The sequence below is a fragment of the Rana temporaria genome, chromosome 3 (assembly GCF_905171775.1).
Source record: "Rana temporaria chromosome 3, aRanTem1.1, whole genome shotgun sequence".
Classification (NCBI taxonomy): Eukaryota; Metazoa; Chordata; class Amphibia; order Anura; family Ranidae; genus Rana; species Rana temporaria.
The window spans coordinates 310992362-311005511 of NC_053491.1; the positions used below are offsets into that span (position 1 = coordinate 310992362).

The window sequence follows — 13150 nt, forward strand, 5'->3', positions numbered from 1 at the left end:
CCCTAAACAATGTACTGCACAGACAGTATATCACAGGGGACAGGTAGAGTGCTGGTGAAATAGGCAGAGATTCACCTATATATTTCTCTACCTATAGCAAGAAGCAGGAACCTAGCCCTAAACAATGTACTGCACAGACAGTATATCACAGGGGACAGGTGGAGTGCTGGTGAAATATGCAGAGAGTCACCTATAGATTGCTGTCCCTATAGCAAATAGCTGGAAACTCTCCCTCAACTATGTACTAGACACACACAGTATAGCACAGGTGGTGGCAGGTGCAGTGCTGTTGAAATATACAGCACTGCACCTGCCACCACCTGTGATATACTGTGTGTGTCCAGTACATAGTTGAGGGAGAGGTTCCAGCTATTTCCTATAGGGACAGCAATCTATAGGTAACTCTGTATATTTCAACAGCACTGCACCTGTCACCACCTGTGATATACTATGTGTGTCCAGTACATAGTTGAGGGAGAGGTTCCAGCTATTTCCTATAGGTGACTCTCTGTATATTTCAACAGCACTGCACCTGCCACCACCTGTGCACCTGTGATATACTGTGTGTGTCCAGTACATAGTTGAGGGAGAGGTTCCAGCTATTTCATTTAGGGACAGCAATCTATAGGTGACTCTGTATATTTCAACAGCACTGCACCTGCCACCACCTGTGCTCCTGTGATATACTGTGTGTGTCCAGTACATAGTTGAGGGAGAGTTTCCAGCTATTTCCTATAGGGACAGCAATCTATAGGTGACTCTCTGTATATTTCAACAGCACTGCACCTGCCAACACCTGTGCACCTGTGATATACTGTGTGTGTCCAGTACATAGTTGAGGGAGAGGTTCCAGCTATTTCCTATAGGGACAGCAATCTATAGGTGACTATCTGTATATTTCAACAGCACTGCACCTGCCAACACCTGTGCACCTGTGATATACTGTGTGTGTCCAGTACATAGTTGAGGGAGAGTTTCCAGCTATTTCCTATAGGGACAGCAATCTATAGGTGACTCTCTGTATATTTCAACAGCACTGCACCTGCCAACACCTGTGCACCTGTGATATACTGTGTGTGTCCAGTACATAGTTGAGGGAGAGGTTCCAGATATTTCCTATAGGGAAAGCAATCTATAGGTGACCCTCTGTATATTTCAACAGCACTGCACCTGCCACCACCTGAGCACCTGTGATATACTGTGTGTGTCCAGTACATAGTTGAGGGAGAGGCTCCAGCTATTTCCTATAGGGACAGCAATCTATAGGTGACTCTGTATATTTCAACAGCACTGCACCTGTCACCACCTGTGATATACTGTGTGTGTCCAGTACATAGTTGAGGGAGAGGTTCCAGCTATTTCCTATAGGGACAGCAATCTATAGGTGACTCTCTGTATATTTCAACAGCACTGCACCTGTCACCACCTGTGATATACTGTGTGTGTCCAGTACATAGTTGAGGGAGAGGTTCCAGCTATTTGCTATAGGGACAGCAATCTATAGGGGACTCTCTGCATATTTCACCAGCACTCCACCTGTCCCCTGTGATATACTGTTTGTGCAGTACATTGTTTAGGGCTAGGTTCCAGATATTTCCTATAGGGAAAGCAATCTATAGGTGACCCTCTGTATATTTCAACAGCACTGCACCTGCCACCACCTGAGCACCTGTGATATACTGTGTGTGTCCAGTACATAGTTGAGGGAGAGGCTCCAGCTATTTCCTATAGGGACAGCAATCTATAGGTGAATATCTGCCTATTTCACCAGCACTCTACCTGTCCCCTGTGATATACTGTCTGTGCAGTACATTGTTTAGGGCTAGGTTCCTGCTTCTTGCTATAGGTAGAGAAATATATAGGTGAATCTCTGCCTATTTCACCAGCACTCTACCTGTCCCCTGTGATATACTGTCTGTGCAGTACATTGTTTAGGGCTAGGTTCCTGCTTCTTGCTATAGGTAGAGAAATATATAGGTAAATCTCTGCTTATTTCACTATTGTTGTATTTCAATATTTAAATCCATATTTTGAGAAATATGAGGAAACGTCAAATAAGGGACGTGGCCGCGGTCGTGGTGCTGCTGGTGGAGCTCCTGTTACAGGGAGAGGACGTGGTCGATCTGTGCCAGCTACACGCACAAGTGAAACACCTTTCTCAGGTGCGAGTAGCCGACAGAGCCTGCAGCAGTATTTGGTCGGGCCTAATCCAGCTCTACGAATGTTGAGGCCAGGAGCAGAACAGGCGGTAGTAGATTGGGTTGCTGACAGTGCCTCCAGTTCCTTTACATTGTTTTCCAACCAGTCTTGTGCTGAAAGTTCAGAGTTGGCGCCTGGAGCCGATGCCCACCATCAGTCTTTCACCTCACCCCCTTGCAAATCAGCCAAGCAGTCTCCGCCACTACTTTTCCAGGAACAGCAATCTATAGGTGACTCTCTGTATATTTCAACAGCACTGCACCTGTCACCACCTGTGATATACTATGTGTGTCCAGTACATAGTTGAGGGAGAGGTTCCAGCTATTTCCTATAGGAACAGCAATCTATAGGTGACTCTGTATATTTCAACAGCACTGCACCTGCCACCACCTGTGCACCTGTGATATACTGTGTGTGTCCAGTACATAGTTGAGGGAGAGGTTCCAGCTATTTCCTATAGGGACAGCAATCTATAGGTGACTCTCTGTATATTTCAACAGCACTGCACATGTCACCACCTGTGCACCTGTGATACACTGTGTGTGTCCAGTACATAGTTGAGGGAGAGGTTCCAGCTATTTCCTATAGGGACAGCAATCTATAGGTGACTCTGTATATTTCAACAGCACTGCACCTGTCACCACCTGTGCACCTGTGATATACTATGCAGAGATTCACCTATATATTTCTCTACCTATAGCAAGAAGCAGGAACCTAGCCCTAAACAATGTACTGCAAAGACAGTATATCACAGGGGACAGGTGGAGTGCTGGTGAAATATGCAGAGAGTCACCTATAGATTGCTGTCCCTATAGCAAATAGCTGGAACCTCTCCCTCAACTATGTACTAGACACACACAGTATATCACAGGTGCACAGATGGTGGCAGGTGCAGTGCTGTTGAAATATACAGAGAGTCACCTATAGCGTGCTGTCCCTATAGGAAATAGCTGGAACCTCTCCCTCAACTATAAGATGCAGATGTCACAGAAATAAAGAGTGCTTGTGTAGATTTCTGAAGCAGGATACACCTCTCTGACACTGTCCTTCAATAAACAGCAGCATGTCCCTATAGCAAATAGCTGAACAAAATTCCTAAACTATATGATGCAGATGTCTCAGAAATAAAGAGTGCTTGTTTAGATTTCTGAAGCAGGATACACCTCTGACACTGTCCCTCAATAAACAGCAGCCTGTCCCTATAGCAAATAGCTGAACACAATTCCTAAACTATATGATGCAGATGTCTCAGAAATAAAGAGTGCTTGTGTAGATTTCTGAAGCAGGATACACCTCTCTGACACTGTCCCTCAATAAACAGCAGCCTGTCCCTACCATAGCTACAGCAGAGTGACAATCCATAAACCATAAGATGATGCAGATCTCACAGAAATAAAGAGTGCTTGTGTAGATTTCTGAAGCAGGATATACCTCTCTGACACTGTCCCTCAACCAGCAGCAGCCTCTCCCTACACTAGCTAATGCAGAGTGACGACCTGTGCTGTGTGCCTCTATCTAATATAGAGGCTGGTCACATGCTGGGTCACATGCTGCACTGGTCAATCACAGCCATGCCATTAGTAGGCATGGCTGTGATGGCTTCCTAGTAACTCTAGTATAACAAATGGCGATTGGCTGCCGTGCAGCGCGCCATAAAATAGCCAAACTCCGAACCCGAACCCAAACTTTTTCCAATTATTCGGGTTCGGGAGCAAAAAAAAAACAAAGTCTGTACCGAACCTGAACTTTACAGTTCGGGTTCGCTCAACCCTAGTCCTGAATGGTATGGCCACCTAGGCTGGTTTAAGTGCCTAGTTGTTTAACTCATGTTCATTATATCACTGTCATCTATTAGTTGCTAGGTGTGGATTAGCATATAGTATATGTTGGTTGTTTCTTAGTTAATGATTGAATTATTTGTTGATAGGTTTGAATGTACCTGTGTCTCATGTTTCTGGAAGTACAGTTTACCCCACTCTGCGTCATTATACAAAGAAGGGGGGATTGTCCCACAGTGTATATCTTTTTGTGCCTGTGTTTCAATAAACACTCTTATGTTTTCCACCACGCTATGATGTGTCCCGACTAGTGATTGGGTGGGTTGCGGGATCCTGTATCATTCTGTTATCGGGCAAGGGAAGCAGGGCCGGCGCTAGTGCAAGGCAACATGTGCACTTGCCTTACGGCACCAGCGCCGCCCAGGGCGGAAAATTTACCATGACCGTCGCCCTCGTTTTAAGTCCCAGCACAGAGTGGGACCCGGACAGCAGGGGGATCGGAGCGGCGGGCGGGGGAAGCAATTACAGAGCAATCAAAAGGGGGAGAGAGAGAAGTGACAGGCAGCTGCTGGTGCGGACGTTTTTAATAAAATAAATGTTTAAATACAATCCACTCACTCTTGTCAGAGCTGTAAGCATGTCAGTCTGTGAAGTCGGCTGTCCCATTATCCCCTCCGATCCACGCTGCTGTTATCATTGAATCACTGGAAGAAGCCAAGTATACAGAGCCGCGGGAAAATTGCAATGTGCTGTCAGCCTGGGATTGCTGTGACCAATCAGAGCATTCCGGAGGCTTAACCACGCCTCCATCATCAGAGGCTGACAGTTCACATGAGTTTCCTGCTGCTCTGTTTCCTCCAGTGATTCACTGATAACAGCAGCGTGGATCAGAGGGGAGAATGGGACAGCCGACTTCACAGACTGACATATACAGCTCTAACATGAAGAGTGAGTGGATTGTATTTAAGCATTTATTTTATTAAAAACTTCCGTACCAGCAGCTGCCTGTCACCTCTCTCTCTCCCTTATGTTTGGACTCTGTATTCCCCTTCCTCTGTATTTTCTCCCCTCCTCCTCTGTATTTTCTCCCCCTCCTCCTCTGTATTTTCTACCCCTCCTCCTCTGTATTTTCATTACTTTCCTCCTCTGTATTTTCACCCCCCTCCTCCTCTGTATTTTCATTACTTTCCTCCTCTGTATTTTCACCCCCCTCTTCTGTAATTGTCCCCCCTCCTCTGTATTTTCACCCCCCTCTTCTGAAATTGTCCCCCCTCTTCTGTATTCCCCCCTCCTCTGTATTTTCACCCCCCTCTTCTGTATTTGCCCCCCCTCTTCTGTATTCCCCCCTCCTCTGTATTTTCACCCCTCTCTTCTGTAATTGTCCCCCCTCCTCTGTATTTTCACCCCCCCTCTTCTCTGATTGTCCCCCCTCCTCTGTATTTTCACCTCCCTCCTTTAATTGCCCCCTTATCTCTGTATTTGCACCCTCCTCCTCCTCTGTATTTGCACCCCCTTCCTCTGTATTTGCACCCATCTCTGTAAGTACCTCCCCTCCTCTGTAATTGCCCCCCCAATCTCTGTAATTGTCCCCCCTCCTCTTTAATTGCCCCCCACTCCAAACCCCCTGCTGTCCGGACCCCCCTGTGTGCTGGAGCCCCGTGATATACCCTGTCGGCTGCCATGGAGGGAGGGGTCTGTACCGAGGGGGGATGTCTATACTGAGGGGGATGTCTATATTTATGGGGGTGTCTGCACTATGGGGGGGTGTCTATACTGTGGGGGTCTGCACTAAGGGGGATTCTATACTAGTGGGGGATCTGCACTAAAGTGGGGAAATCTATACTGATGGGGGGTCTGAACTAAAGGGGGATATCTATACTGATGGGGGGTCTGCACTAAGAGGGGGGATTCTACACTGAGGGGGTCTACACTAACGGAGGGTGGTCTGTACTTAGTGTGGGGTCTATACTGACAGAGGGTGGTCTGTACTGAGGAAGAGGGGTCTGTTCTTAGTAAGGGGGATCCATACTGCGGGAGGGGGGTCTGTAGTTAGTGGAGGGGGGTCTGATATATATATATATATATATATTTAACCTCTTGACCACCGCCCCATGTCAAAAAGACGTCCTCCTTTTTAAAGTTGAATATCTCGATAACGGCAGCAGCTGCTGCCACAACCGAGATATTCATCTTTTCAGGGGGCGGTGGTGTACACGATAACGGCGGTCTCCGCGGCGGATTCGCCGCGAGATCGCCGTTATCGGTGGCGGGAGAGGGGCCCCCCCCCTCCCGCCGCTCTCCCGCGCCCTCCGCCGCTTAACGGAGCCGTCGGTAGCGGCGGAGGGGATCCGATGTGTCCGGCAGCTGAGCGGGGACGGGACTGAAGGAGAAATCTCCTTCACCCGTCCTCCTAGCTCTGCTGGGCGGAAGTGACGTCAAAACGTCAGTCCCGCCCAGCCTCTTAAAGAAACATTTTTTTTTTTGTCATTTGAAAAAATGACATTTTTTTTTTTTAATTTTTTTTTTTGCATTTAAGTCTAATTATGAGATCTGAGGTCTTTTTGACCCCAGATCTCATATTTAAGAGGACCTGTCATGCTTTTTTCTATTACAAGGGATGTTTACATTCCTTGTAATAGGAATAAAAGTGATCAATTTTTTTTTTTTTTTTTTTTCAGTGTAAAAAATTATAAAACTAAATAAAAATAAATAAGAAAACCAAAAAATTTTTTTTTAAAGCGCCCCGTCCCGACGAGCTCGCGCGCAGAAGCAAACGCATACGCGAGTAGCGCCCGCATATGAAAACGGTATTCAAACCACACAAGTGAGGTATCGCCGCGATCCTTAGAGTGAGAGCAATAATTCTAGCCCTAGACCTACTCTGCAACTCAAAAAATGCAACCTGTAGAATTTTTTAAACGTCGCCTATCGAGATTTTTAAGGGTAAAAGTTTGACGCCATGACACGAGCGGGCGCAATTTTTAAGCGTGACATGTTGGGTATCATTTTACTCGGCGTAACATTATCTTTCACAATATATAAAAAAATTGGGCAAAATGTATTGTTGTCTTATTTTTTAATTCAAAAAAGTGATTTTTATCCAAAAAAAGTGCGCTTGTAAGACCGCTGCGCAAATACGGTGTGACAAAAAGTATTGCAATGACTGCCATTTTATTCCCTAGGATGTCTGCTAAAAAAAATATATAATGTTTGGGGGTTCTGATTAATTTTCTAGCAAAAAAATTGTGATTTTCACATGAAGGAGAGAAGTGCCAGAATTTACCTGGTGGGCAAGTGGATATATATATATTGTGATAGTACAGTTCCCTGTCCTGGTAATGGTCGCCCAGGACTCTCCAATAGGCAGGAATCTCCAATCCTGGGACCGGGTTTTGGAAACAGCCAGGAGTCTGGCTGGTTGATTGAGCAGGTGGGTCCTGGGCTTATAGTAGAATCAAGACCAGTGTTCTGGACTCCACCCTCCCGAGGAGTCCAGGCAAGCAAGGGAGAAGCATGCATGTCTGCATGGTATAGACAGAGGACCCAAAGCTGTGGGCTGAGCAGCACAGAAGCTGAGAGAAGGTACAGTGATTGTACAGGTACTTTGGTACGTGGCCAAGAGGGCTGAAGTGTAAGCCTAGGGGGCTGTATTTCTGAAGAGAGCCATGTGGCTTGGCATTTTCGTTTGACCATTTCTTTATTGCTGTAGAAACTTGAAACCCCCTGCGTGGGAAAGTCTGGATGGACGTTTTTCTTTCTTTTAATAAAAGTGGGTCAACAAACCCTTAAAAAGCTCAACTGGCGTGGACTCTGCTGCTCACTGGTATGCTCTACCCAGATGCTAAATCACCCCAACATTACAATATATATATATATAATGTATGGTGTATGTGTGTGTGTGCGCGAGGGGGGGGGGGGGGCGGCAAAATGCACCTTCGCCTGAGTTGGCAAAAATCCTTTCACAGGCCCTGAAGGGAAGCTTATACGATGGACATACTCCTCTTGAGTACTGGGGTCCATCACAAACAGTCACTCCTGTGGTTCCAGGAATGCATTTGCTCGCAGGGGGAATGGCTGGGACTACTGTGTCACAGGAACGTCATTGGTCGGATATGCAGATGAGTCATTTCAGGCAGTGTCAGCAAAGAGGCAAAGAATCAGTAGTAGTAATGTGAAATTTTACAATTGTTTTGTTCAATGTTGGGAGAAGATTTGGCCTTTATATACCTTTTCCAGAATCACAAACAAATTTTTCCCTGGCTTTTTTGTACTTAGTGTTAATTTATACCTTGTCATGTTCTCAATATACACAAGTTCTGTAAGTAAAAACTATGCTGTTTTGTAGGCTATCAATTCACAAAATATGGCTGTCGAAGGAAATTGGACCACAAAATGGTGAATAAGAAGATGTGTGAATCTATTCCGAAACTAAAACCTATTCGCAGAACATGTAATCTTCAAGAGTGTTCACAACCCATGTGAGTCTTTGTCTGAACCTAATTCCATATTTCTTCCTATAAGCATCCTTTTAAATTTGTAACTGTAAATTTATTTTCTTGTTTGTATTGGATTCAGATTTTTCATATTGTTGAAGTAAAACTCTAGTTTACAGAAATCCATATATCCCAATTGTGAAGGATATGCTTCAGTTAATTCTCCCTGCTAGTAATGCTGTGTATGAAAGGGTAATTGATCTAGTGTGTTGTGTGAAGAAGCCCTGTGTTTACTGTTTACTGTGATTAGAAGGGGCTCATGTTAATTATTCTGATTGCTTCATTGTGGTAATTACCTCTTCTATATGCGGGGCCAAGCTGTCTAGATAACGTATTCTGTTACAACTAGTAATTACCTTCACTGATGTCATTATCTAAAGAAATGTGTCTTCAGAGTCGGCGCCGAAGTGTCTGCCTATAATCTGTATGAGAGCCCCCACTGTGTGTGGAAAGGGGGTGGAGATTTCATTGTTCTTTGATTGAGGATTTAGCTTGTAAACTGCATATATACCAGCAGCATGCTGCCATTAAAGTGTCTTGTTCCAGCAGTAAGCTTGGCCTCATGTGTGGCTTATTGGGCGATTCCAGGAATATTCCTCCACGTGGAATATTGGGTGATCTTCGTTATGGGAAGAAGGGAATGTTTGACGGGGATATCATTTTAATTCCGTCACAACTGGTTGGCAGCAGCGGGATTTTCCCTTCTACTCTCCTTTACACCCGGATTCCAAGCAGACACTGGAAGAACTACTGGAAGTTCGTGGAAGGATTGCTAGCAACAAAACCAAGCGGGTCATCATAGCAGAATTAATGGAGCTAGACCAGGAGAACTTGGTTGCAGCAACGCCAGCAGTACAAGAGATGGAGACACCAGTGATTCAGGAAGAGGAATCACCAGCCAACAAGCTAATGAGAGAGAAGCTAGCATGGTTCGGTCCAAACCCAACGGCGGATGTGGTGCTGAAAGTGATGGACCTGTTAGCAAAGGCATAGCTAGAGGAGGCTAAACAAATAAGAGACGCAGAACTACAGTTAAAACTGGCAGCAATCCAACAAGCAGCCGCACATTCTCCGAACAGTGAGTACAGCACAGCAGACACAAGGAAGATTCCGTTTAGCGCTTTTAAAGCTTTTGATGAAAAAGACTGTGAAATTGATAACTACCTGGCAGATTTTGAGCGACAATGTAACCTGCACCGAATAGCTAGAGGAGAGTGGGTTTCAATATTGTCAGGCAAACTGTCAGGCAAAGCTTCTGATGCTTTCCGGACTGTGCCAGATCAGGATATCCATAGCTACGCCCGGGTTAAAGAAGTGCTCCTGGCTCGTTATGCAGTAACCCCAGAGTCCCACCGACAGAAGTTCAGGGACTCACGCAAAACCACGAAAGACTCTTACGTGGAATGGGCATGCCAGTTATCCCTGTCGGCCTCTAACTGGGTGAAACAGCAGCCAGGCCACCACCGCAGAGGACATTTTGCAACTTATGCTCCTGGAGCAATTTTACAATCACATCCAGACGGATGTCAAAGACTGGGTGAGAGATCGCAGGCCCATGACTCTACCAGAGGCCGCAAAGTTGGCGGATGAATATGCGGATACTCGCAAGACAAACCAGGTCACACCATGGGTACAACCTCCACGACCAACGGCGCCCTCACACCCACCAGCCGCTAGATACCAACCTCCTAACAGACCGGTGACATCTAGCCCTCGCTATCCACGCCAGGAGGACAATGAACAACGCTGCTTCCGGTGCAAACAGCTGGGTCACTTCAAGCAGAATTGCCCCATGAACGACAACACCAGGTCAAATTGGTCTCAACCTGGGTACCGCCCACCAGCAGCAGCCCATTGTGTAGACTCGGCTTGGGATCCCCAGGAGCTGGGTCAGGAAAAACCATTGGGCACCCCTTACGAAGCCCTCATGGTACAATCTGTTATTACAGACAACAGGGAACACCATTGTCAGCTAGTCATGGGTAACGGAAAAACCGCCCGGGGATTAAGAGACAGCCGGGTGGGCGACAGCCATGAGCCGGAGGGGCTCTGGAGGGAGCTGGGCAGAAAGAGGCACCGCCGGCCACCCTCCAAGAAGAAGAGGTCCTGGAAGCCGTATAACAAGTTGACCTGGGAGGAGAAGAAGCGACTGGAAGAGAGGGAGTCGCAGCGGGCGTCCCAGATGCGGGCCGAGATGTTCGCCAAGGGCCCACCGGTGGCCCCTTACACCACCACCCAGTTCCTGATGATGAAGGACCATGTGGAGAGCCTGCAGGACATGAGCAAGCAGGAGCTGATCCGTGAGTACATGGAGCTGGAGGAGTGCATAAGCCGCCTGGAGGAGAACAACCGCCTGAGGTCACAGCAGGCCGACCCCCCCCAAGCTCCATGAACTGGAGATGGAGCTGGAGAAGCTCAAAGAGGAGAACCGGCAGCTGCGGAGGGAGCAGGGGGTGGCTGACCCTATGGCGCACTGATCCAACCCACCCCCTCCTCCCGGATTCTGAGCACCAGTGCTACAGCATTTCAACAAATATAAATTTTTATTTTTATGAATCTCCTGTGATTGTCACTTCAGAGCCATAACCTGCCCCTCCCATAGCGGGACACCTAGACGGCGGCGCACAGACCCATTCGCCGTCTTCACACTGACTTCTGGTGACTCTGCAGATCACACAAAGACTTGGGGACTGACCGGCGTGTGATCTGACGACCCGGTGGCATACCTGAGTCGGAAGCTGTTGCCAAGGGAGGTCGGTTACGCCAAACGGAGTTAACCTCGGACTAAAAGCTCTGAACCCGTCAACCCTACTGGACCAGGAAAGGTCCAATCGGGTTGCCGGAGCAGGGAGAAAAAGGGGGGCCATTGTGAAGGATATGCTTCAGTTAATTCTCCCTGCTAGTAATGCTGTGTATGAAAGGGTAATTGATCTAGTGTGTTGTGTGAAGAAGCCCTGTGTTTACTGTTTACTGTGATTAGAAGGGGCTCATGTGGAAAAAAGTGGAGCCGGCAGCCCCCGTATGCACGCCGCACACCATACGCCGTCTCGGGGAAACCAATCCTCTGGGGACTTTTACAGCGCGGCAGGGACGGCTCTCCGTATGGGTCAAACCGCCGCTATCCGCATCACGCCATGACGAGTGGCCATGCAGGGAACGACAGCTGGTAAGAGGCGGAGGCGAGCGGTAGAGGAGGAGAGGAACTCGCTGCCGGAGGTCTGAACTCGCAGGAACGTGAGAGAGGAGGGAAGATACATCTACCCGCTCTACCACCACCACCACCAGAGATAAGGTCGTTTTTCTTTTTTGTTATTTAGTCTATGCTATCTCTCTGTCCCCAAAGTATCTGGAGAAGGAGGTAGACGTAATAAAAAGGACCCCCAAGGGGAGAAGATTAGGTATCTGTCAATGTCAAATGGTCAATGCGGTTAAAGTATTGTTAAAGGTCTTGCCAATGTATAGTTCTGAATAGCTTCTGCAAATCCATTGAGATGTAATGTACTCTGAATCTAAGAAAAGTGCTAACTGATAACCTGTCAATTGAGTAAGCTAGACTGTTTCACCCAAAGAGCCCGGGGCACGGTAACAGCTGATTTAAGGGGACCATATGAATGATGAAGGGACATCTCCCTCTAAACACACAAAAATCCCCTTTACGGTGCAAATAAGTGGCCAGACAGACATAGGAAATATCATAGATATCCCTCTGACATTTCCGGGTCCCCACTCCTTGGTGGACAGAAAGCAGCAGCGTGTGCCTTTGAGGAGATATCTGGGGGGGGGCTATCCATTGGCGTATGTTAAAGTGAAAAGTTATTAAACATGGGTGGAGACCCAGTGTACACGAAACCCTGACGGCCTGCCTGGTACACCCCCATCTACCCAGCCGACTGAATTGCTGATTCACTTTAAAACCCGAACACTGACCGTAGGTCCAAGAAAAAAAAAAAGGGGGGCCATTAGAGGAAGGTACGGGACAATACGGAGAGACAGGTACTGTCTGGCGGAGGTATCTGGTAGAAGGGAACAGAGGATTAATAGGACTGAGTGATCCTCTGATAAGCAGTTGGCTTGGGTAAAACGGTGAAAACTGTGAAGCATACTGTCAGTACGGGCAGCTGCCTGCTATAGTGTATTATCTTGAGCTGACCACGTACACGCCCCCAAGAAGTATACAGTGGGAGGGGGAAAAAGAAAAGAAAAAAATATATATTAATAAAAACTGCCCTGGTAACCCCGTCTATACTGTAAGCACAAAGGAGTCACCCTGCCGAGACGTTTTTACATTTCTTGATCAAAGGGAAAATCAACTAAGACCTTCCCTGAGATATCAGCACTCAATAACAAAAAACACCATAAGCAAACAACACAGGGTTATTCTGAAAACTCGGGACTTCATATATTGTTTTGTGTTTTTTTTTTCTTTTTTGTGTTTTTTTCATATTACCACATAAACAGAAAGGGGGAGGAGCTCAACTCCATCGAGATTGTCCAGCATCAAGGAGGGGAGAGAGAGCCGGGTCGAACGCAGAAAGGGGGTTGTGGTGTTAGGAGAGGAGGCAGGAGGAGGTCAAGCTGGGGAAAAGAATTAGGAGAAGGGAAAATAATAACATGAACAGAATGGCAAGTAGGTCTACAAAGGGGGGACCCCCGAAAACCCCATTTAACACAACTACAACA

General features: G+C 47.0%; 1 protein-coding gene across 3 annotated transcripts in view; it reads left to right on the plus strand.

Annotated features, from left to right (window-relative positions):
• Positions 1-13150, plus strand: part of LOC120932444 (A disintegrin and metalloproteinase with thrombospondin motifs 2-like) — a 1658079-nt gene that overhangs the window by 1341099 nt on the left and 303830 nt on the right. For all 3 annotated transcript variants that reach the window (XM_040344802.1, XM_040344801.1, XM_040344800.1), the window contains exon 18: positions 8323-8455. In XM_040344802.1, the coding sequence (XP_040200736.1) occupies positions 8323-8455 (133 nt within the window). The remainder of the gene's footprint in view (positions 1-8322; positions 8456-13150) is intronic.